At 39.2% G+C, this 25,232-nt stretch overlaps 1 protein-coding gene and 1 pseudogene across 2 annotated transcripts in view; one reads left to right on the forward strand and one right to left on the reverse strand.

Annotated features, from left to right (window-relative positions):
• The window catches only part of Wdr49 (WD repeat domain 49), a 208,238-nt gene that overhangs the window by 100,901 nt on the left and 82,105 nt on the right, over window positions 1-25,232 (reverse strand). For both annotated transcript variants that reach the window (XM_030252532.1, NM_001370850.1), the window contains 2 exons: window positions 22,040-22,273; window positions 7,087-7,251 (listed from right to left, as the gene is read on the reverse strand). In XM_030252532.1, coding sequence (XP_030108392.1) covers window positions 7,087-7,251; window positions 22,040-22,273 — 399 coding nt within the window. The remainder of the gene's footprint in view (window positions 1-7,086; window positions 7,252-22,039; window positions 22,274-25,232) is intronic.
• Window positions 16,487-17,634, forward strand: Gm17836 (predicted gene, 17836; annotated as a pseudogene).

A 25,232-nucleotide genomic window follows, 5' to 3' on the forward strand; every position in this document is an offset into this window, starting at 1 on the left:
AAAACAAAAGGATATACCTTCTTCTCAGCACCTCATGGTACCTTCTCCAAAATTGACCACATAATAGGTCACAAATCAGGCCTCAACAGATTCAAAAATATTGAAATTGTCCCATGTATCCTATCAGATCACCATGCACTAAGGCTGATCTTCAATAACAAAATAAATAACAGAAAGCCAACATTCACATGGAAACTGAACAACACTCTTCTCAATGATACCTTGGTCAAGGAAGGAATAAAGAAAGAAATTAAAGACTTTTTAGAGTTTAATGAAAATGAAGCCACAACGTACCCAAACCTTTGGGACACAATGAAAGCATTTCTAAGAGGGAAACTCATAGCTATGAGTGCCTTCAAGAAAAAACGGGAGAGAGCACATACTAGCAGCTTGACAACACATCTAAAAGCTCTAGAAAAAAAGGAAGCAAATTCACCCAAGAGGAGTAGACGGCAGGAAATAATCAAACTCAGGGGTGAAATCAACCAAGTGGAAACAAGAAGAACTATTCAAAGAATTAACCAAACGAGGAGTTGGTTCTTTGAGAAAATCAACAAGATAGATAAACCCTTAGCTAGACTCACTAAAGGGCACAGGGACAAAATCCTAATTAACAAAATCAGAAATGAAAAGGGAGACATAACAACAGATCCTGAAGAAATCCAAAACACCATCAGATCCTTCTACAAAAGGCTATACTCAACAAAACTGGAAAACCTGGACGAAATGGACAAATTTCTGGACAGATACCAGGTACCAAAGTTGAATCAGGATCAAGTTGACCTTCTAAACAGTCCCATATCCCCTAAAGAAATAGAAGCAGTTATTAATAGTCTCCCAGCCAAAAAAAGCCCAGGACCAGACGGGTTTAGTGCAGAGTTCTATCAGACCTTCAAAGAAGATCTAACTCCAGTTCTGCACAAACTTTTTCACAAGATAGAAGTAGAAGGTATTCTACCCAACTCATTTTATGAAGCCACTATTACTCTGATACCTAAACCACAGAAAGATCCAACAAAGATAGAGAACTTCAGACCAATTTCTCTTATGAACATCGATGCAAAAATCCTTAATAAAATTCTCGCTAACCGAATCCAAGAACACATTAAAGCAATCATCCATCCTGACCAAGTAGGTTTTATTCCAGGGATGCAGGGATGGTTTAATATACGAAAATCCATCAATGTAATCCATTATATAAACAAACTCAAAGACAAAAACCACATGATCATCTCGTTAGATGCAGAAAAAGCATTTGACAAGATCCAACACCCATTCATGATAAAAGTTCTGGAAAGATCAGGAATTCAAGGCCAATACCTAAACATGATAAAAGCAATCTACAGCAAACCAGTAGCCAACATCAAAGTAAATGGAGAGAAGCTGGAAGCAATCCCACTAAAATCAGGGACTAGACAAGGCTGCCCACTTTCTCCCTACCTTTTCAACATAGTACTTGAAGTATTAGCCAGAGCAATTCGACAACAAAAGGAGATCAAGGGGATACAAATTGGAAAAGAGGAAGTCAAAATATCACTTTTTGCAGATGATATGATAGTATATATAAGTGACCCTAAAAATTCCAACAGAGAACTCCTAAACCTGATAAACAGCTTCGGTGAAGTAACTGGGTATAAAATTAACTCAAACAAGTCAATAGCCTTTCTCTACACAAAGAATAAACAGGCTGAGAAAGAAATTAGGGAAACAACACCCTTCTCAATAGCCACAAATAATATAAAATATCTCGGCGTGACTCTAACGAAGGAAGTGAAAGATCTGTATGATAAAAACTTCAAGTCCCTGAAGAAAGAAATTAAAGAAGATCTCAGAAGATGGAAAGATCTCCCATGCTCATGGATTGGCAGGACCAACATTGTAAAAATGGCTATCTTGCCAAAAGCAATCTACAGATTCAATGCAATCCCCATTAGAATTCCAACTCAATTCTTCAACGAATTAGAAGGAGCAATTTGCAAATTCATCTGGAATAACAAAAAACCGAGGATAGCAAAAACTCTTCTCAAGGATAAAAGAACCTCTGGTGGAATCACCATGCCTGACCTAAAGCTTTACTACAGAGCAATTGTGATAAAAACTGCATGGTACTGGTATAGAGACAGACAAGTGGACCAATGGAATAGAATTGAAGACCCAGAAATGAACCCACACACCTATGGTCACTTGATCTTCGACAAGGGAGCCAAAACCATCCAGTGGAAGAAAGACAGCATTTTCAACAATTGGTGCTGGCACAACTGGTTGTTATCATGTAGAAGAATGCGAATCGATCCATACTTATCTCCTTGTACTAAGGTCAAATCTAAGTGGATCAAGGAACTTCACATAAAACCAGAGACACTGAAACTTATAGAGGAGAAAGTGGGGAAAAGCCTTGAAGATATGGGCACAGGGGAAAAATTCCTGAACAGAACAGCAATGGCTTGTGCTGTAAGATCGAGAATTGACAAATGGGACCTAATGAAACTCCAAAGTTTCTGCAAGGCAAAAGACACTGTCTATAAGACAAAAAGACCACCAACAGACTGGGAAAGGATCTTTACCTATCCTAAATCAGATAGGGGACTAATATCCAACATATATAAAGAACTCAAGAAGGTGGACCTCAGAAAATCAAATAACCCCCTTAAAAAATGGGGCTCAGAACTGAACAAAGAATTCTCACCTGAGGAATACCGAATGGCAGAGAAGCACCTGAAAAAATGTTCAACATCCTTAATCATCAGGGAAATGCAAATCAAAACAACCCTGAGATTCCACCTCACAGCAGTGAGAATGGCTAAGATCAAAAATTCAGGTGACAGCAGATGCTGGCGAGGATGTGGAGAAAGAGGAACACTCCTCCATTGTTGGTGGGATTGCAGGCTTGTACAACCACTCTGGAAATCAGTCTGGCGGTTCCTCAGAAAATTGGACATAGTACTACCGGAGGATCCAGCAATACCTCTCCTGGGCATATATCCAGAAGAAGCCCCAACTGGTAAGAAGGACACATGCTCCACTATGTTCATAGCAGCCTTATTTATAATAGCCAGAAACTGGAAAGAACCCAGATGCCCCTCAACAGAGGAATGGATACAGAAAATGTGGTACATCTACACAATGGAGTACTACTCAGCTATTAAAAAGAATGAATTTATGAAATTCCTAGCCAAATGGATGGACCTGGAGAGCATCATCCTGAGTGAGGTAACACAATCACAAAGGAACTCACACAATATGTACTCACTGATAAGTGGATACTAGCCCAAAACCTAGGATACCCACGATATAAGATACAATTTCCTAAACACATGAAACTCAAGAAAAATGAAGACTGAAGTGTGGACACTATGCCCCTCCTTAGAAGTGGGAACAAAACACCCATGGAAGGAGTTACAGAAACAAAGTATGGAGCTGAGATGAAAGGATGGACCATGTAGAGACTGCCATATCCAGGGATCCACCCCATAATCAGCTTCCAAATGCTGACACCATTGCATACACTAGCAAGATTTTACTGAAAGGACCCAGATGTAGCTGTCTCTTGTGAGACTATGCCGGGGCCTAGCAAACACAGAAGTGGATGCTCACAGTCAGCTAATGGATGGATCACAGGGCTCCCAATGGAGGAGCTAGAGAAAGTACCCAAGGAGCTAAAGGGATCTTCAACCCTATAGGTGGAACAACATTATGAACTAACCAGTACCCCTGAGCTCTTGACTCTAGCTGCATATGTATCAAAAGATGGCCTAGTCGGCCATCACTGGAAAGAGAGGCCCATTGGACACGCAGACTTTGTGTGCCCCGGTACAGGGGAACGCCAGGGCCAAAGGGGGGGAGTGGGTGGGTAGGGGAGTGGGGGTGGGTGGGTAAGGGGTACTTTTGGTATAGCATTGGAAATGTAAATGAGCTAAAAACCTAATAAAAAATGGAAAAAAAAAATAAAGCACATGGATTTGAGGCACAGGTCACAATCTGTCCTACAACTGTCATCCCAACCATAAAGCAATCAACTGAGACTGAGCTCTCAGACTGAAAACTCTAAGCTGTTTGCTATGTAAACAGTATAAGAACTGAGTGTATTAAGGATACCTCATTTGTATCTGCTAGAAAACCCACCACATGATTGCTTCTAGAGAGGAAGAATGTCCATATGTCCACATTTTTCTCTAGTGACTACCAGTATGTGTTGTATTGAATACTTTAGAACCTGTTAAAATCTTGGCTATTTGTTTGCCGTCCCTTACAACATAGAAACCTTACTTTCTAAGGATGGTTGAAGGTTTAAACATTGAATCCAGGGCCTGAAGCATAATGATTATGTTCTGGGTCTCCTGTCATTTGCTGATTAAACTTCCTGGGGACATAGGTTGGCATGTCCATTCTTAAAGAACATCTAAAAATGTAGTTCTTAAAGAGCATCTAAAAATGCAGTGCTTCTATTCTCTGTACTCAAGTAGTGGGATAATGACAGGGTCAATAGATGTATTTTTGGAGAGTGAATTGCTAGGTCACTGGCAATTAGAACAAAGCCCTAAAATGAAACAATTTTGACAAATATAATACAGAGGTCAAGTTGGCACCATGTATCAAAATTAAAATCAATACACTCTTTGACTCCAAAGTTCAACATCTGAAAACTTATGTTATGGATACACTCATTCTTATGAAACATCTTTTCAGCCATGCCCTGTAGCATTGTTTATAAATCTTAAAGTTTTGAATCAAACTTAACTTGTGTCATATGATTTAACCAGCATGAAATAAATCATGCTAAAAGCACTGTTCATTAGTTAAAGAACATGTTTCTATTGTGAATGGTCCTTGTTCCATCTTCAGCAACACCTTCTATGAATACAAAAAAAAGATGAATTGTCTGCATATTTTTACATTTGTCCAAAAATCTAACAGCTACAGGTCCTCTCTTTGACTAAGGTGCTTAACTCTCTGAGCTGTAAAATATGGATTTGACCTTGTAGTTTGTGTGTGTGTGTATGTGTGTGTGTGTGTGTGTGTGTGTGTGTGTGTGTGTGTGCCTGTTTATGGATTTTAAAAGTATCTAGTTCAAACTTAAGGTTTAGCAGAATTTGGGAAGCATTACTACTTATATAAAATATTTATATAAACTAATGTTCAGGGCATAACAAGAAACTATCCAGCAGTGTGTACAGGGATCAGTTATCCAGCAACAATAGCTCTCCTCGAGAGAACATCTGCATACAGAGACATTACTTCAAAGATTAATTTGCTTTCAGATCCTTCAAAACCATTATAAATGGAACATTGTGTTAATTCTTTGATCACACAGCTTATGACTTGAGATTGTAAATTATAAATGTGTCTTCAAACTGTCATTTATTTTTATTCCTTCACTAAAAATGCTCAAATATGTTCGAAATTTATTAATGTGTCTAGTACAGAAGTTGCCAGAATTCAAATTGTGTTGTGTGACTGTTATAAAAATATAAAATGTTTTAAAATGAACATTGAAATTCAGAAATTATGCTACTAACTACATTTTAAGATTGAGTTTAGGATGAGTTTATAAGTGTGTATATGAACACATGTGTGCAGATCCCCATGGAGGCCAGAAGAAGGTTCCTGGAGCTAGAGATCCAGGCAGCTATGAACTGTACAATGAAGCTACTGAGAAATGAACTCGGGTTTTCTGAAAGAGCAGAAATAATTCTTTACTGCTGAACCATCTCTTAAGCCATCACACGATTAAACAAATAGCTACCTCTACAATGTGCAGACTTCTACAGAGAATCTGGGATGGACTAATCTCTAGATCCACACCATGTTGCTTTTCACTAAACATGACTAATACTCTGCTCAACTAAAATAACTCCCAAATGGAAATATTGAAAAGATCTATCCATTCTTGGTTCTATGAAATATTTTTCATGAATCATTTTTTGTGATATCTACAAGGTTTGCCTTACTCTAGACTCTCTACATAAGCTTTATATCTGCCTCAGTTTCATACTATAGGACTAGATAATGAGGCATTGGCTGATTCCTTTTGCCTGTCTAACACTCTAGTTTCAGCCTCTGTTCTTTTATTTCATCTCATCTTTTAGGACTAGGGGGACCAGAGACTTTCGCACATTAAACCAGATCTCTTGGGTACAGTGGACTTTCCTATACTAAAATATCCAGTTTGTATACCATCGATATAGCCTTGCCTAAATATGTTCTACTGATATACAGAGATTTTTCATGATGAAGACCCCTTAGCTGCCTTTACATGCTGATAAGAAGCCTTATTCTGTACTTTTTATAGATGACTATGGAAAGTGTTTCTACATATCCACAATGCTTTTCTGTGAAGTTTATTCAAGAAACTACTTTATGTCTCCTCACAGTGTCACAAGCCATCTCCAAGCAAACACTACCACAACTCTCTTCATGGCAGGGCACTGAGAAGTGTCACTGATAGAAATAATTTCTGGTGGTTATATCTGTCTTTACATGGGCATGTGCTCATGATGCAAAGAGAAATATCTTCTTTACAGAAGAAATAAATGGTAGTTATAAATTAAGAAAAGTAAAAAAAGAGAAATTGTTAGTTTAGGATGGAAAAATATGATTATAGTTTTATTATCCCATCTTGCTACCTCACTATTTTCATATAAAAATGCAGGTTATTAAATATTTTTACTTTTAAGTATTCATTTTTTTTTAAAAAAAAGTATATTACTGCAGTTTAAAAACCCCTATTGTAGTGTCCTATTCATCATTTCATAAATTTAAGGGGGAAAAAAGAAAACTAGAGATGTTGGCTGAAGCATGTGAAAATTATTCTGGCCTTTTATTCTCCAAAGTAACCATGCAGTGAAAAGGCCTTTCCTGAATAAGTATGCCTAGCTGTGTCTTCTTACAAATAATTTATTCAGAAAAGATCATTTATTCATCATTCTAACAGCTTCATTATTGTCTGGTTTATTTAGCTCTCCTCTGGTCTTGTCTTTCTCCTTGCAAGGCCAGAAAGGCAAAAGCAAGTCAAGTTTTAGGTGTGCCTGCCCACACACTGTTCTAGCCTGCTCATACCTGGGTGGAAAAGCTTCATTTTGGACATACCTTTACAGTTCCATCTGTACTGCCAGTCAAAAGCCGTGTCTTATTTGCATCCAAGGCCATGGTGCTGATCTCTGCATTGCCATGACAACCAGCAAACTGTTTGATTTTCTGCCCAGTTTCTATCATCCAGAAGGACACAGTAGAACCCACATCAGAGCTGATTACCTAGGAGAAAATAACATAGTGGAGAAATTAAATATAGTTTCAGGATCAATCACTTGCATTTCAATAAAAACACCTAGACTGTGCACGTTTACTGCTCAGATTCCCCAACAGTTAAGCACAGTTTGGTAATGTGTTTTCCTTCTGATTGTTAAGCTGATAACATTTCAATTTCTAGGTCTGAGCTGAAGTAATGAAGTCATGGTCTTCTTTATCAGAGATGGTTGCAATGTGTTTACTTTACACACCATTCAGCTGAGTGTCTAGGGGCCACCTTGGCTTAATTCTTCAGTGCATAATCATATAAATCTTTCATACTTAGTTTAGAAAGACAAACCTCATAGTTATGGTACTGTGGCGTTATTTATTAAACAAAATGGAATTTTTTATTTGTGATCTACTCCCATAGAGAATTAAAAAAAAAGAAGCATTTCTAGCCACTATGGTAAATAGTTCATTTCAACAATTAACTGGAACTGCTGTGTTTTTATGCCATTAGTACTTCTCTTTCTCTTTGCTCACATTTGAGTGTGTCTGTGTGTATGTGTGTTTTACAATTCTTTGTGTGTCACTAAAAACAAAGAGCACAGGTTAAATATAAATTATGCACATATACACTTCAAGAGAAAAGCAATAAACTAAATGCTAGGAGGAACAAGACTAAATATAGAAAAAATGGCAATATGAGGTTTTGATAGAACCAAGTCAATGGCTTCTGTCCTTCTAATAAAGAGCATGCCCTGACAGGCACCTTTTTATTAAAACTTCTCTTCCAATGACCCTGTAGAGCTCTAATTAATGAAAGAAAATGGTAAGCACATAAATATGTAGACAGTAATTTATGATAATATCTGTATTTTGAGAAAACAAAGTATTTCCCCTTCTGTTTAAAGATTAAGCTTCACCCTATAAATGCAAACTTACTGAGAACAGTTTATATTGTTATAATCACATGTGTTGAGGGAATCCAACATAGGAAAGATGAAATTGATAGAAATCATAAACACATTCATGCATTGTCCAGGTACTTGCTGAGCCTCTAGACTATGACAGGAAGGCATTAGTCATTGATTCCTACTTTCAAGAACTCTAAATCTATGTATTAAACACTTCACGTAAGATCTAGAGAGATGTTTCAGATTATAAAGAACTTGACACAGAAGCACAAAGACCTGAGTTCTAGCCGCAGCCCTCGGACATGGCAGCCCATTTCACTAATTGTCCTACTGATTACTTCTAATCTTGAAAAACATTTTAGGACCATGATCTTCCTAATGACTTTTGTTAGCTAGTTCTTGTTTTCCAGATTTGGTAGCTAGTTTTGCCACTCATGGTGACAGTGGCACTGTTGTCTTCTACCTTTACTCCATTATAGAACTCCATGACATTTAAAAATTGCTTAAAGGACAAGAGGAGTGCTTATTGAGAAGCAATAAGAAATTCAATGCAGACCAAGTTCACAGTATAAGCAGGAACAAGGAAGGTACATGTCTTACGGTTTCTATTGCTATAGTAAAACACTATGACCAAAAGTAATGTTGGGAGAAAAGGGTTCACTTCGACTTACAGTTTATAAGCCTATCACAGTGAGAACCCAGAGCAGAGTTAAAGGCAGGAACCTAGAGGCCTGAGCAGTGGTTGGATTGCTGTTTATGGACTTGTTCTTCATGGCTTTCTCAGCCTGGTTTCTTATAACACTCAGGACTATCAGCCTAGGGATGGCACTGCCTATAATGGGTTGGCCCTTGTCTTAGTTACTGTTCTGAGCTATAAAGAAATACCATGACCAAAGTGGCTCTTCTAAAAATAAATGCTTCAATGTAGGCTTGCTTACAGTTTTAGGGGTTAGTGAATGGTCATCATGACAGGAAGCAGACAAACATGGTGATAAATCAGTAACTCACAGCTTTACATACTGAATGACAGCAGCCAAAAAGAGAGAGAGAGAGAGAGAGAGAGAGAGAGAGAGAGAGAGAGAGACTTGGTTCATAGACTTCTTAAACTCCAAAGCCCACTCCATATCACTCCAGTGTCACACTACCTCCAACAAGGTCATATTTTCTAATCATTCCCAAATAGTTCCACTACTGGGGACTGAGCATTCAAACACATGAGCCTATGAAGGACATTCTCATTCAAACTACCACAATCCCTCACATCAGTCATTAATTTATAAAATGGCCTACAAGCTTGCCTATAGCCTGGCCTTATAGAGACTTTTTTTTTCACTTTAAGTTCCCTCCTCTCATAATTCTAGCTTATGTTGAACTGATATCAGTCAGGACATAGTCATTGCAAACATGATTTAACAACTGCTGTGATTGATTGGACAGGATGTTCACAAGACTAGGTCTATCAAGAGCCAATTAGGAATTGAGGAAGGGTTCACATGGAGTTCATCCTCTCCTTAGTACACTATTTAAAACTGATAAATTAGCCGGGCGTGGTGGCGTACGCCTTTAATCCCAGCACTTGGGAGGCAGAGGCAGGCAAATTTCTGAGTTCGAGGCCAGCCTGGTCTACAGGGTGAGTTCCAGGACAGCCAGGGCTACACAGAGAAACCCTGTCTCAGAAAATAAAAACAAAACAAAACAAAAAACCTGATAAATTCTAGAAGTGGGGGAGGGGGGAGTTTATTTCTTAAGTTTTGTATCCAGTGGAAAGTACCAACTTGTGATAGCACAGACAATTCTGGTTAAAATATGAGAGTCACAAAACAAAACAAAACAATACAAAAAGATGTGACTCTAATAAGGTAACATATAGGCAGAAGGGTATATGCCAGGAGTATAATACAGATGAAATTGGTGGGGCTAAGAGTAGTCAGAGTATATTAACTACAAACAGGGATGGGGCTGAAAGTAGTCAGAGTATATTAACTGAAAACATATATTCAATTGTCAAAATAATCATGAATTAAAAAATTTGAGAAAAGTCATTATAATTTCAAAAGAGAAAACTGTTACAAAGGCTTTTGTTTGCAAAGGTACCTCTAACAGAGAACGGAGAAACAAGCAGAGCTCCAAGAAGACCACGCAGAGCCTACTAGTATCATCCATGTAAGAGTATCATGGCTCATCAAGTCATTCCCAAGATAGAAAAGAAGGGAGGGTTTGAATGAAGTGGGAAGACATTGGAAAAGTTGATGTCTCAGAAGGAACAGAAAGAGAGTCTGGATCACAGTGCTCTTAAGGCTTGTCCTCTGAAATTATAATTCTGATTAAATGATTCCTTAAATGACATAAAACATTATTAATGTAGGATTAAACTTCAAAGCTAAATGAGTTGTATCTTTGAAATAATGTGGCAATACTTCATCATCCCAGATATATGACTGTTCCTACTTGATTTTGTTTGATGACCTGGATTCTCCAGCAAATGTGCTCAAGTTTGACTGTTTCATCAGTTAATTGCCTGAAGGTGGGCATGAACTGCAAGCATATTAATTAACCTGTGTCGGCATTACTTTACCCATCTGTGATGCAGAGATAATTGTAACAGCTATGCCAAAACTTGTTAAAAGACTTAAAGAACCTAATATTTGTTAATTTACAACTATAACATATGGTTTCACTGCAAATAAGCCATGTTGCTTTTCTAAGCTGTATTTGTCTGGCCTATTATGTGGTTAATTCAACTTTCAGATTCAAATCAATGTAAGAAAAATAATACACAGCTTTCTGGTACCACAATAATGAATGAGGTTGATTATAATTTTAGAAACTAGATTTCAATATACATTGAAATTCCAAATTGTGTCACAGCTATTATTTATTATCTTACATAATTATTATTTGTTTTATTCTTTTGTGAGTTCATTTATATATAAAGTGCTTTGATCATAGTCACTCTCTTACCCTGGCACTTCTCTTAGCCTCTTTCTACTCCTAACAAACTTCTTCTTCAAGCAAGTCTCTAACCCATCATGTCTTGCACATCTCTTGTATGTATGACCGTGTGTGTGTGTGTGTGTGTGTGTGTGTGTGACAGATGGGGAGAGAGAGAGAGAGAGAGAGAGAGAGAGAGAGAGAGAGAGAGAGAGAGAGAGAGAGAGGTACACATTTCTCTGTGTGAGATGCAGTATATTTAGTTACAGTGACCTGCATAAGTATGGAGGGAGTTTATATAATTGAGTAATGATGGCAACTTCCCAGTCCCCAGATCACTGAAGAGCATGATGCACTATACATCAGCAACTATTAACCAAATTTCCTCAACCCTGATGGGGTTTCATGATTGGTTATTGAGAAGTTATTATACCGGTTTTGGGACAGACAAACACATCTGTTTTAAATTACTTCATAAAAAAGCCATATAATGTCCATAAGACAATGTTATATAAAGTCTATGGAATTTAGATTCTATATTCTATAAAGAAACACAACTTTTTCTGACTAAAATGTGTGATGGTGACATTTAAAGAAAAGGCTAAAGCTTGTGCAAGACCTTATGATTTTTTCCTATTCAAATTAAACAGCTACTCCATGTTCTGCTCTTCAGTACTAAAAGGTGACTATTCCCCAGTAGATACACACATGAAAGTTCAGTTTGAAAATTCATGTGGAAAGACTTGCCCCACTCTCCTGTCACCTATGTGGACATTTGTTCTGGCATCAGTTCTGTTGCCCTCCCACTGCATTGAGCCTTCCTCCCCTTCCCCTTAGTTGAGCTCAGGCACACTAGTCATCAGTTTTCACAGTCTTTCTCTGCTCCTTCAGCAATGTTACATGAAATCTGAACCAAGTGAGACAACAGCAGAGGGTCAGTCTGACTCCATTATATGGCGATCTGCCTTCCGCTGTTGTTGGCAAGAAAGTGGTGCATTGAAACCAACCATGTCACAAACACACAGCTGCTTTAATTCAAATCTGATCTTTCAGGGCAACATGGGAGCATTCGAATAACAATGCACAAGAGAAGATTCCATGTTTAGTCAAAGAAGAGTATGGGTAGTGTCGATTGGCAGATTAGGAAAGTATTTTCACTGTGGGGCATTAGGGACTTTATTTTCAGCTAGTTATAAATCCCAAGAATAAATACTGGCGACACACTGATGTGCTTCATTGTGATTACAGAAAATGTCTTTAATTATGCAGTTCAAGCCCAATTGTATTTTATCAGAGGAGTAAGCAGCAGTCAATGTTGACATGCCCTCCTCCTGCAGAACAGAAGTGGCCCCACCTAATACCCACATTCCATTGCAAATGGGCCTCATGTGCAGAGTAGACCTGCTCTGACAAGAACAAGATCCATTTTATGTACCTGAGATAATAAAAGTGTCTAGGAATATATGAGATCTTTCTGTGCCTCTCATCTGAGGCTGTCACAGCTAATCAGACAATTTCAAGAAATTGGAAGCTATATCCACATCACCTAATTGTCTTCTTGCAATTCCACAAATAGCAGGCAAAGTGAATCATCTTTTATATGCATCCCAAGTAGGGGTCTGAGCAACAGCAGGAATCAAAAGTGATAGCAGCAGATGCCGTTGACTACCAGGGGATGGAGATATTTTATTTAAATTGCTGCTTATAAATGTATTCCTTTAGTCAGTTCTACTTATGACCCACAACAAGAAGCAGGTTACTTCCTTTGTTCTCGTTTTGCATCGGATCACTAAGAGTTATATCTCAGTAGTTATGGAGATGAGGAGATGGCTGCCATGCTGAGAACTGGCATACAAGCTATATTAGAATAATTTAAGACAATCATTCTCCATCTATAAATGTTTTTTATCAAATGTTGCCTCTTCCCACATTAATTTGTAATTTGCTCTTTTGCATTAATTCCTTGAATTTATTGATTACCTATAATGTGCAAGGCTAAGTATCTAAGACTTCCTTAAGATAATAAAATGCACTCATTACCTTGTGTGAGAAAAAATGGGGGTGGGGAGTAAATGAAGAAAGTTGATAAAGGAAAAAAGGAAAAAGGATGCAAATGATGCTGGGTAGTTGTGTGATTCAGAGAGCAATGTAGATCAGATGAAAGCAGAAAGTACTTAGGACAGGGTCAAAATTGAGTTAAGACCCTACTAACATGAATCATGAGTTGTGCAGACAATTGGCAGGCAAGAATTTCAGGCAACAGAAATAGCAGAGCAAAAACCTTTCAAAGGAGGTACACAAAGCCTATGCAATGAGGTTGGGGAAGGAGCCACCGGTAGAAGCTGCCCATGGACAGGATACAGGAATTCAGAACACTCCAAAGAGATCCTCATCATCACTACAACAAAAGCATTTACTATAAGGTATATTCTGGGACACTTAGAATTATTAAATAATATATATTATATAGTCATTTAAAAGAGCATAATGCTAATGCACACATATAACACATGCATACTCGTGTGTGTGTATGTGTGTTCATTTGTATAACAATAAGTCATAGATCCTACCTCTCCTGTAGTTTTTTATCCAGAAACATGTCCACACCCATACATTTCCCTATTTGGTTTGGGAATCCCAGAAGGGTTACTTCCATGCATAAAGCCAGAATTTGAAGGAAAAGTGAGTTGCATATGGACTTGGTAGAGTGATGGCTGAAGAGGCTGGCAGCCATTTCAATACACTCAATACTAGCCTAGAGCCTGCTTCTGAGGGCATGAAAGAGGAGTCCTGGCGTCCTTGAACCTGGTAGTATAGGCCATTCCCACTCGGCACAGTCTATGGCCCTTTCTTTTGCTTCTTGTGTGTGTGTGGCAGGGAGCTGACAGGATGGCAGGCTCTGGGCTAGACTCAGGCTCCTACCTATTTTTGAGGTTGTGGGCAGCAGCATAGCAGCCCCAAGGGATTGCAGTTACCTATTTGATTGATGCTTAAAATTGCCAGGTGTTCCTGCTTCTCAGGCAGGGAGGATCATGTGGGTCTCCTCTGGAGGAGCCCCAGTGGGGAATCCTGTGAAGAACTCCTTTGTACCTCCTTGGTGGAGTTGATTGGAAATTACCAGTGAGAAAACTTCGGCAAACATTTCATTTCAAAAACAGGCAAACCCATTGCCTGCCCCAAAGAAGGGCTTTTCTGTTTCAACTAATAAGACCTGAGGCAGTCCACCTTGCTCCTCCCAGACGGTCCCAGAAACCCCACCTCTGGATTTATAAGCAAGCTTTGAGAAACTTATATGTATACATTGTAATAACAGCAACATTTACGTTATAAAAATGAAAAGATAACCCTGACAGATGCTCATTCAATTCGTAATATCACTTGCTTCCAGAGGAAAATTCTGAGTAGGTATACATGGGATGGGGGTAAAAAGGTCACTGTGTGTGTGTGTGTGTGTGTGTGTGTGTGTGTGTGTGTGTGTGCTTGTGTGTAATGTATATGTATACTTTTGTCCTTTGATAAGCATGTTATTCTTTCAAAACTATCTTAAGCAATAAAATAAGTATATGTACAGGTGAGCATGCAACTGTGTGTGTGCGCATGTATGTGCCTATCTATGTGCATGTCTGTGTATGTGTCTCTGTCTCTCTCTGTGTGTATGTGTCTCTATGTGTGTGTATCACTCCCCCTCCCCCTCCTTCTCCCCCTCCCCCCTCTCTCCCTGTGTGTGTCCTGCTACAACCTGTAAAGCTGCAGTGGGCGGTAAGCCTTTATCATGTAATTAGAGCATCCAGCCTTGTACTGCTTTATAATCAGTTACAGTTTTGGGCTGACCAATGACAAAGACCCATGTTAATAAAATACATGCCACCTGGAGCCTAAAAAAGGAGAATAGTGTGATTAGCTTTCTTCCCTGTAGTTTTAAAAGGAAATCTTACTGATTTGGTCCTGAACACAAATACTAAAAAGGTGGTTTGTCTTGTAAGATAGAGATAGCATTCCCTCAATTCTACCTTAACTCTTGCCCTGAATTTTACAAATACCAAGAGAAGTAACACTCAAGCTGTTGAAATTCAAACAATTCTATCATTCCCTGCACCCTCCAAAATAAAAGGTATGCAAAAGAGAAGGCAGGGCCGGTGGCTCAATATTTAATGAATTAATTCAGCTGAGATTGAATTTTTATGACAGTGAGAGACTCAATCCTCAAAAGCAGTGCCACTCTGGATAAAGTCAAAAGTCCCATTCTGCAAATTTGGAGAGCCCAAGTCTTATGCTAGCTTTTAGTGACACCATCAATGTTGTTGTGAATGCTGAAGAAAGCCAGAATGCCACTGTCAGAGGGATGACTTGAAATAACCATAGATGTGACTAATATGTGGCTTCCAGAGAGTAGGCAATGGTAAAATTCAAGAGGCAGGCTCTGTATCTAACTACCAAATATGGACGTCCTTTAACCTAGAAATCCATTTCCAAGAATTTCCTCTAAGCAATAAAATCATGACTATGAATATATTTACATACAAAAACATCATAAAGGCAAAATAACCATCAAAGAAAATGGATTAGTAAAATAAGATAATAAGAGATAATACAATGCCTTTTAAAAATATCATGAGGTAGGTGCTGGGGAATTGATTTACCAGGTAAAATGTCAGATGTCAAAGTACGAGGACCATGGTTAGCACCCATGTAAATGATGTGTGAGTATAGTGACCCATCTTTAGTCCCAGAGCTCTGGGGGAGGAGAAAGGACTTCCACATCAGGCTGGTTATTGCAACCAGTCAAATTGATATATTATAGGTTCATTGAGAGGTCCTGCCCCAGTATATATATGGAAGAAGACACCAGATGTCAACCTCTGGCCTTGAAATATACACATACATACACATACACATACACATACACATACACATACACATACACATACACATACACACACACACACACACACACACACACACACACACACACACACAAAGAGAGAGAGAGAGAGAGAGAGTATATATCATAGTTCTAAAGAATATTACAATATATTATTGAATTTAAAATGTAGGTCACATTGCCATATATGTGTGAGATAGTCTCTTACACCAAGTAGGGTTTTTTTTTTTTACTATTTTTTCATTAGATATTTTCTTTATTTACATTTCAAATGTTATCCCCTCTTCTAGTATCCCGTCCAAAAAACCCCTATCCCCTCCCTCCTCTCCCTGATCACCAACCTACTCACTTGCACTTCCTGGCCCTGGCATTCCCCTACACTGGGGCATAGAACCTTCACAGCACCAAGGGCCTCTCCTCCCACTGATGACCAACTAGGCCATCTTCTGCTACATATGCAGCTGAAGCCATAAGTCCCACCATGTGTATTCTTTGGTTGGTGGTTTAGTCCCAGGGAGCTCTGGTGGTACTGGGTGACTCAGAAATCCTACATGATGTACACCTCTGGCCCCTGGGCCTTCAGCAGTTGGTCATACACGAGTGCACCCGGTGCCCACATCAGCTCTTCCAGCTTTGTCCAGGTGGGCAGTGGCAGCACTTTCCGAGGAAGCCTGGGTACCAGCATGAGTCTGGGCAGCTTTGGCAGGGCATCACAGTGGTCATGGTGAACCAGAGCTCCTGAGCCTCATGAAGCTGGAGATGGACCCCAACATTCCAGGCTGTGCTCACTCAGAAGAAGGAGCAAATTAAATCCCGTAACAAGTTTGCCTCCTTCACTAACAAGGTACCACAGACATCTTGTTGCTGTTGTTGTAGCAACAGAAGACAGCAAGGGGCAACATGGACAGCACGCTTAAGAGCTATATCAGCTACCTTCGCAAGCAGCTGGAAGCCCTGGGCCAGGAGAAGCTAAAACTGGAGGCGGAGCTCAGCAATATGCAGGGCCTGGTGGAGGACTTCAAGAGTATGAGGATGAGATAAACAAGAGATCAGAGATGGAGAATGAATTTGTCTTCATCAAGAAGGAAGTGGACAAAGCATACAGGAACAAGGTGAAAGTGGAGTGCTGCCTGGAAGGGCTGATTGATGCAGATCCATGAAGAAGAGATCTGTGAGCTGCAGTCTCAGACCTCAGACACATCTATGGTATTGTCCATGGACAGCATCTGTTCCCTGGGCATAGACATCATCTCTGAAGTTTGTGCCCAGTATGAGGATACCATCAACCGTATCCAGGATGAGGCTGAAAGCATGTACCAGATCAACTAGGAGAAAAGGCAGACCCTGGCTGAGAAGCATAGGGATAACCTGCGCTGCACAAAGACAGAGAGAGCCCCAACATCAACTGCCTGCAGACAGAGATTGAAAGACTCAAAGGCCAGAGGGCAACCCTGGAGGCTGCCATTGTTGATGCCGAGCAACGTGGGGAAGAGTTAAGTATGCTAATGCCAAGTTGCCAAGTTGGCTGAGCTGGAGACTGCCCTGCAGCGGGCCAAGCAGGACATGGTCAGGCAGCTGCTACAGAACCAGGAGCTGATGAACATCAACATCGAGATCTTCACTTACTGCAAGCCACTGGAGGGTGAGCAGAGCAGGCTGGAGTCTGGGATGCAAAACTCAGAAGGACTGAGTGCTTCACTAGCCCTGGCTTCAGCTATAGAATGAGATTCTTTCAGCCCTGTTTCAGTTCTGTCCGGGACTCCAGCACTTTTAGCCGCACTAAGGCCATGGTCGTGAAGAAGATTGAAACTTCCAATGGGAAGCTGGTTTCCCAGTGTTTGATAGCCTGTCCAAGTGAATGGCCACCGAAGTCGTTGCCAACCTGGGCTTCTGCAGCTGCTCAGCCACTCATGGGGGAGAGAGCTATATGACAGAGTGCAAGAAACAAAAGATCTGCAAGAGGATCAGCCCTAACCATCTGGCCAACCTGGGAAGGAATTTCCTATCTGGGATATCCCAATGGCCCCTGCTTTCCACCCAAACCCAATTCAACTGTATTTTCCAAAATAAAGCCTCATCTGGCTCTATCAAAACAAACAAACAAAACCCAAAGCATCTTGTTGAAAAGCCTCTGCAGCAGCGCCTTCCTAGTCAAGCTTCACTGCACTGTTTGAGTTTCTTATAATTAGCAGGTAGTGTTTTCAGATAAGGTTTTATACAGGTTATTTACTTTAATAAAGTAGTAAACATATTTATCTCAAAATTCAGTAACAGCTAAAGATCTAAGTTGAATAAAATATATTAATGGTAAAAGATAATTGATGTCATGTTTTGTAAAAAAAAAAAATCACATGAACTTGCATTAGAATCATGAAGTGGAAACCTTGCCCATTCTACCTCATTTGACATTTCGAATACATATTTTTAAATTTCCTATTATTATGGGTTCTTAAGAAAACCCTCCTTTAAGAAATCTGTGCAAACACTATGAACACTGCCTGCAGCCCGCTGAGTCACTTCAGTTACTTTAACTCTCAAAATGGCTTTCCAGGGGTCTTCCTCAGCAGGTCACATAAGGTCTCTGGCTGGCTGTGAGAACATGCAGTGCTTTTAATAGACTCTGTGTAGCTTAGCACATTCTCTTAGAGAGGAGTTGGGGGGGGGGGGGGAAGAAAAGGAAAAGTCGACACAGACATAAATAAATTTGCAGAAATATTGCAAGCTGCTTTTATGGGAAGCCAAGGTGAGGCTTCCACTCTGAAGCCCAGCTGGAATGAAATAACATTGAAATGTGGGCAGAATGCAAAATCTACAATAGGAGAGAAGATCATCGTCAAATCCAGACAAAACAAAAGCCTTAAAGATGGCACAAAAGGAGACAGAGAGTAGAACCCATTGGCTATATCCCAGATTTATAAACGTCTATCCCGACACACGTTTAAAACAAAAGAGAAAGGATTTCTTAGAAGTTAGTAAGAAAGTAAGATTCCTCAAAGCAGAATGTTTCCAGTAAATAGCAGTACAGTCAGGGAATTGCTTTGAAGAGATCAGCGGCCAGCCTTATAAAGGCAACCCTTGGAGAGGGCTGCATTATGATTCCTTGATCCTCTTAGACACACATTTTGGAAATTGACATCAAGTACTCTACCCACCATTCTATCCCTGTGGTTCTCAAAACTTTTGGTCTTGAGATTTCTCTACAGTTTTATAAATCATTGTTCAATCAAAATAGCTTTCATCTATACCCAATAAAACCTATATATTTGCTACATTGCATAAGTAAAGTATTAACTGTTAAAACAAAATACAAGAGCATACATTCCCTTAATGTCCAGATCAATTAGGTCTCCATACATCATGTAGCCTCTAGAAAGATCTATTGTAAACCTGTGAAAAACTGACAAGAAAAATACTCTTGACATCTCAGATTCCCCAAAGATTTGAGTCTCCCGAGGATTAAGATCAGAGTGTGAGAACTACTTTTGAACTTGAATTTGTGCTTTATTTACTTGTGATCAAATGGAATTATGGGTGAACAGCAGTCCTATGCAGGCTTCGAGCTTTGAGGCTGGTATAGCGAATCCAGATTTCCACAAGAACTCCCAGACTTAATCTGTCACAGTGAATTCACAGTGAACACTGAGCTTCTCCGATGCTCCTGATGCGTCTCCTGGCTGGAAACTCTTCTTCTTAGAGATTCCCAGGCTAGCTTGCAGGGAACTTTGGAAATGTCCCTCAACTCGTTTTCATTCTTTTCTTTATTATTTTTCCATTTTGTGATAGGTATCTACCTAAGTCAATCTGAGAGTATGATTCAAGTCTGCGCTGGAGAACAGTCTCCCTGAGCTACTGGGACTTGGCAGATAAGGGTGACAACTTACTAGTCTTTGCTCCATTTCCTACACCTGATACATGTCCAAAAATAGACACATTTGCTTGCTCAGCTACTCTAAAATAGTAACTTGTTACTGACTGATAGGACTGTACAGTAACCGATTTCTCTGCCCTTCTGTAGGATGCTCTCCTATGATGTAATCTTAAAGAGTTTTTCTTTAGCTTAGTGGCTAAGAAAAGATCCTGAAGCAATACACAGTTCTGTGTGCTTTGGATATGCATTATGTTTTCAGTTAATGCTGATGTTAAACATAGCAACAAACAAATAGAGATGCACTTGACTGTACTGAGGTGCTGCCTGCAGCTTCTTAAAAGCGCACGTCCCTTTGTCATGGTAGCCTGCAAGTGTAACTTTGGAATTATTTTCAACTCCCAAGTGGAGGAGGATTCCAGTACTTTTCTGTGTCCTGCAAGCTGAATTCCTCACCGAATACAGCTCATCTTAAAGCTAATCAGCACAGGATCTTAACAATCTACACACAAACCTAGCATTTTCACTTTCCAGGTCTCAATTAGCAGAATGCTCTCTGGGAAACAAATGCAGCCAGCTCTCAGCGGCCACAGGGAGCCAAATTAACCAGTTGCCTTCATGAAGTTCAGTAAAACATTTGTGGGGGAATGTTTCTGTGCAGATGGAAATCGCATTCAATTGTTTTATCAAGGGCTTTTATCTCCTAGAATAACCAGAAAACAGAATGTTTGAAATGGTGACATGACACAATGCTCATTACTAACAAAGTGCTTTCCACCCCTTGCACAAAATCTGAACTACTCATTCCTGAGCCGGTGGAGAAGCATCCCCAGGCTTGAAAAGCAAGAATGGGTTAGAGTTATTGTTTAATCGGCCACAAGCTGGAGGTTTGCATTCTGCATCGCTCCCACTCTGCTGGGTCTGAGCTGAAGATGACAGCCAGCTAAATGTCAGTGGTGCCTGCTTCTTCCACCAGACTCATTGCTGACCCCTCTACCAGCTTGCCTGGCCAGGATCTGTGTGGCATCAGGCTCCAGAAGGCAAGCTTCATTGAGATTCAGGTAGCGATCCCATAAGCAAAGGCTGCAATGTCATTAAAGTGGTGGAGAGACAAACAACACCCGTGCTGCATACCAAGTGGAATCCCATTTAACTGAATCATTTTCTTATGAATACATTCCATGCCACCACTTTGAGCCACTGGTGTAAAATATGCTGGGGAAAAAAAAACTTAGGTCTCTGCTACTTAACATTTCTTGCATACTTCAGAACTTTCCATGGGGATACAAAAGGGTGGTGATCATAAAAAGGGGATTTTATAACCAGGTTCACCTGCATATTAGCTCAAAACCTAAACTAGAGGCTAAAGAAGGTAGGTATGATTACATTGTGTACTGTGTTGGCTTTAACAAAAATGTGTGATTCCTTATAATGCTATCCGTGCTGCTGTTGTGACAGGCAGAAAATGGAATTCCTCTTCGAAACCACCTGGACACACATACTGCATGTGGCGCTTCAGTCAGCTCCTGCCCGTGTGCTTTTACTAGTTTCACCACTGTACTTTTTAATTGTCCTTTTAAAATTAAAATATAATTATATCATTTCTCCTTTCTATCCCTTCCTCTAAACCCTCCCATAAAACCTCTCCTGGCTCTTTCAAATTCATGGCCTTTAAAAAAAATGTTGTAGTATGCATATATATTTACATATATGTATATGTGCATATATTTGAATGCATGTGTATGGCACTATATATTTACATATATGTATATATACCTATATTCCTAAAGAAAACCTGCTCAGTCTGTATAATGAAACTAGTATATGTAGTTTGGGAGCTGACCAAATGCATGCTCTTCTCTGAGGAAGACTATTTCTCTCACTTTCAGAATTTCTTACTTGCCTGCAGTTCTTTGTGTAGGGCCTTGTGGTCTTTCCTCATCCATTTTAGTCTGGCTGTTCTTGTTGTTCTTCTTCAGTTCATGATGGAAGAATCTACATCCATCACTTTACTAAACCAACATGATCACTAACTACAATCTAAATATTAGTCCTTGTTGTAGCCATTGATCAGTGTAATCCTTATTCTAGATCAAGGAGACTTCTCTTTGCAACAGCACACTATTACCTTTGGTTTTGTTTCTGGTTAAGTAGGGGAAAGGAAACCCTGACCTTGGGGAACCGCCAGGACAGTAGCAGAGAAGAACTCGTATTTACCTGTTTCAGGAGGGAATTGTAAAGAACACAACTGACTGCTTTTAGATGGCTCTTCACCCTTTTGCTGGCTTCATTTTTTATGGCCAATAAAGCAAGCTGATTATTGAAGGAAATAAAAAGTCGTCCATGGGTTTCATCAAATTGGAAAAGACACCTGAAGTCCTGACTTTTGGGGAAAGAACAGGTTATCCTTTGAATGGACAGTTGATGCTGAATATCCCAGAGTCTCAAAACCTAGATAAAACGTGATAACAAGGAAAAATGAAATAAAAAGGTTAACAATAACAGTTTCAGGCTGTACCTTTCCATTTCTCTCTTGACCCTGGTTGTCGCCTCTACAGCAAGTGACTTCTAATAGGACACTGCTATTTCCTGCTTCAAATTAACCCTCAAACATACAAGTTTCTGTAGTGAAAGTATGAGTGGTCTCCCAGTCTCTGGGATTAGAGTATAGGCTTAGGATAGGCTTGGAGTAGGCCAAACAATGCTTCCCTAGAAATGCTCATCTGTGAATCCCTGAACCTTTGAATATGTCATTTTACAAGTCAAAAGTTATGTTTCAAGAATGATTCAACTAAAAATTTTAAGATTGGAAAGTAACTAATAGCCTTGGCAATAGCCTAGGTTGATTGACAGTTCCCACAGGATCTCCTTTGCCAGCAATTCGAAGAATTATAACCCAGTGCTAAAACTGGAAGCTTCGTTTGCTGACAATAGATGTTTGTCTGGGCCTCCATCTTCCCCATCATTTGATGACTCTATTTACATCCCCTTCATGTATATGTTTTAGGAAGTTTCTACCATGTTTGGTTTCCTTTACAACTTCTCAAATGGCTCTTAGTTTGCTTATATCTCACTATAATTCCTTCATAATGTACATTTCTCTTCTTCTCTCTATTTAATCCTCCTGTTCCATCCTCCCCATCCATCCAAACTATTTTACTTCCCCTTACTAGGGTGACTCAATCATAGTTTCTTCTCTATATGTAACCTCTGCGGTTATATGAATTGTAGCTTGCTTATTGAAGACTTAACATCTAACTTCTACATTCACATACAATCAAATACATACCATGTCCTTCGCTTTAGGTCTAGGTTACCTCATTCAGAATAATCTTATTTTTCTAGTTACATGCCTTTATCTATGAATTTCATGATTTCAGTTCCTTAACTCCTAAGGAATATTCTATCACGTAAATATACTGCATTTTCTTTATCCATTCATTCATAATGTACATCTAGTTTGTTCTCAATTTTTGGTTATTACAAATAGTATAGAAAAAAGGCCTATTGCTGAAGACAGCACCTAAAATCATTCATTGCACACCAAGAAACTGAACTGGTGTTTACCTAGAGCCTTCACCTATATTGACTAGTGTTCAAAGTAATGGGAGATAATACACATGCTACCAAAGGAGACAGGTCAACTCCAACCCAACTACAAATACTTTGATCTACAATTGTGAATTACATGAAGATGTGCTCATGCAGTAGTGGTACACATCTTGTGGGAGTGGTATCCAATATATGCTTAGATTTAATGTCCACTCCATGAGATAGAACTTATCCCCCAAACTGTTTGGGTAGCTAAGATCCTGAGACTAGATGGACCAGAGACCTAGAAGAAAAACAAAATCCTGCTGCTCCACTAAAGGAATGTAGCAACACAAGGACATTTTGCTATACTCATAGATCATTGGCTTCCTCAGCAATTAACAGAGAAGGTTCTTCCTACAGTAGATGGGATAATAAATAATACATGCATGAATATAAGTAAATACAGAGACCAAAAGTATAAGATGTGACAATGCTGAGAGGCCTTGGAACATTTACTCTGAAATGGGATGACTCCATCAATTCCCTCCTTTCATAGTTCTGATAATAGTGCAGAATAGGAGGCAAAAAATTGTAAGAGCCAAAGGGGATGGAGAAAACCTAAGAAACAAGGCCTTCTGAACACAGTAGGACTGGTACACATAGGAACACACAGACTGTGGAAGCATTCACAGGGTCTGCACTGGTCTGGACCTGATGAATTCCAGTTGCTGAGAGTAGAAGTACACACAAGTCCCCCTTCCTAACCCAGAAACAGTCTCTAATTGATAACCACTCACAATGAAAAAGAAGTATTCTCCAATGTGATCTAGTTGGGTATAAAGCACTCTTAAGACTAGGCCTGATGCACAGTATTAGATGATCCAACAATAAATGAACTAAATAGTATTTTTGGAGGGATTTTTTTGTGTTTGTTTGACTTTTGTTTCTGTCTTTTGTTTGTTTGTTTGTTTGTTTGTCTGTTTGTCTCATAATGCCTTGTCTAAGATTTTGATTGTATTTTGGGGTATTTTTGTTCTGTTGATGTTTTGGGATTTTTTAAATTTTGTTTTTGATCTGTTTTGTTTGTTGTTTTTGGTTTTGTCTGAGGTAATCTTTTGCTTATATGTTGTTATTTCTGATTTTGTGCTTTTATGGGATTTTTGTATTTGCCAATATGTTAGTCTCTGTATCCTTAAGTGTTTCTTGTGGTTTTTTTTTGGGGGGGGGCTTTGTTTTTTTTGTTCATTTGTTTGTTTTACTCTATTAAGATTGTTTGTTTTCATTCTAGCTCATTTTAATATTTTTCTTCACTGTTTAGATATCTATTTGTTTTCTAATGAAAGGAGCAAGAAAGGGTGTAGGTTTGGGTGATTGGGGAGGAGGGGAAGAACTGGGAGATAGGTATCATCTTCAGAATATAGTCTATGGAAAAATTATCTTCAATTTTTAATAGATGACAAAACAACAACAACAAAATATTTTAAGAATTGTGTCTCTATAGAGAGCTCAGTCAATGGTTAAAAACATTGTTGCTCTTCCAGAGGACTCAACTGAATTCACTACTGGCCATTTACAACTACCTGTAACTTTAGTTCTGGGGACTCCTATGCCCTATCCTGACCTCTTCATGCAGAGGTCACCAGGAATGCATATAACATTTATAAATTCAGACAAGGAAACATCCGTACACATAAATAAAATAAAATAAACTATTTTTTAAAATCTTTGAGAATTTTAAGTTGAAATAGTGAAGTGAATTGTTTGGAAGAGACTAGAATAAATGTGGTTCTTTAAATATTGAAGGAGAAGGCAGAGAAAAACATGAGAATTGTAATGTGAAGCCCTTTTCTAATGTTGCTGGCTATGATAATGATGA

Source organism: Mus musculus, chromosome 3, assembly GCF_000001635.26.
Source record: "Mus musculus strain C57BL/6J chromosome 3, GRCm38.p6 C57BL/6J".
NCBI classification, from domain to species: domain Eukaryota; kingdom Metazoa; phylum Chordata; class Mammalia; order Rodentia; family Muridae; genus Mus; species Mus musculus.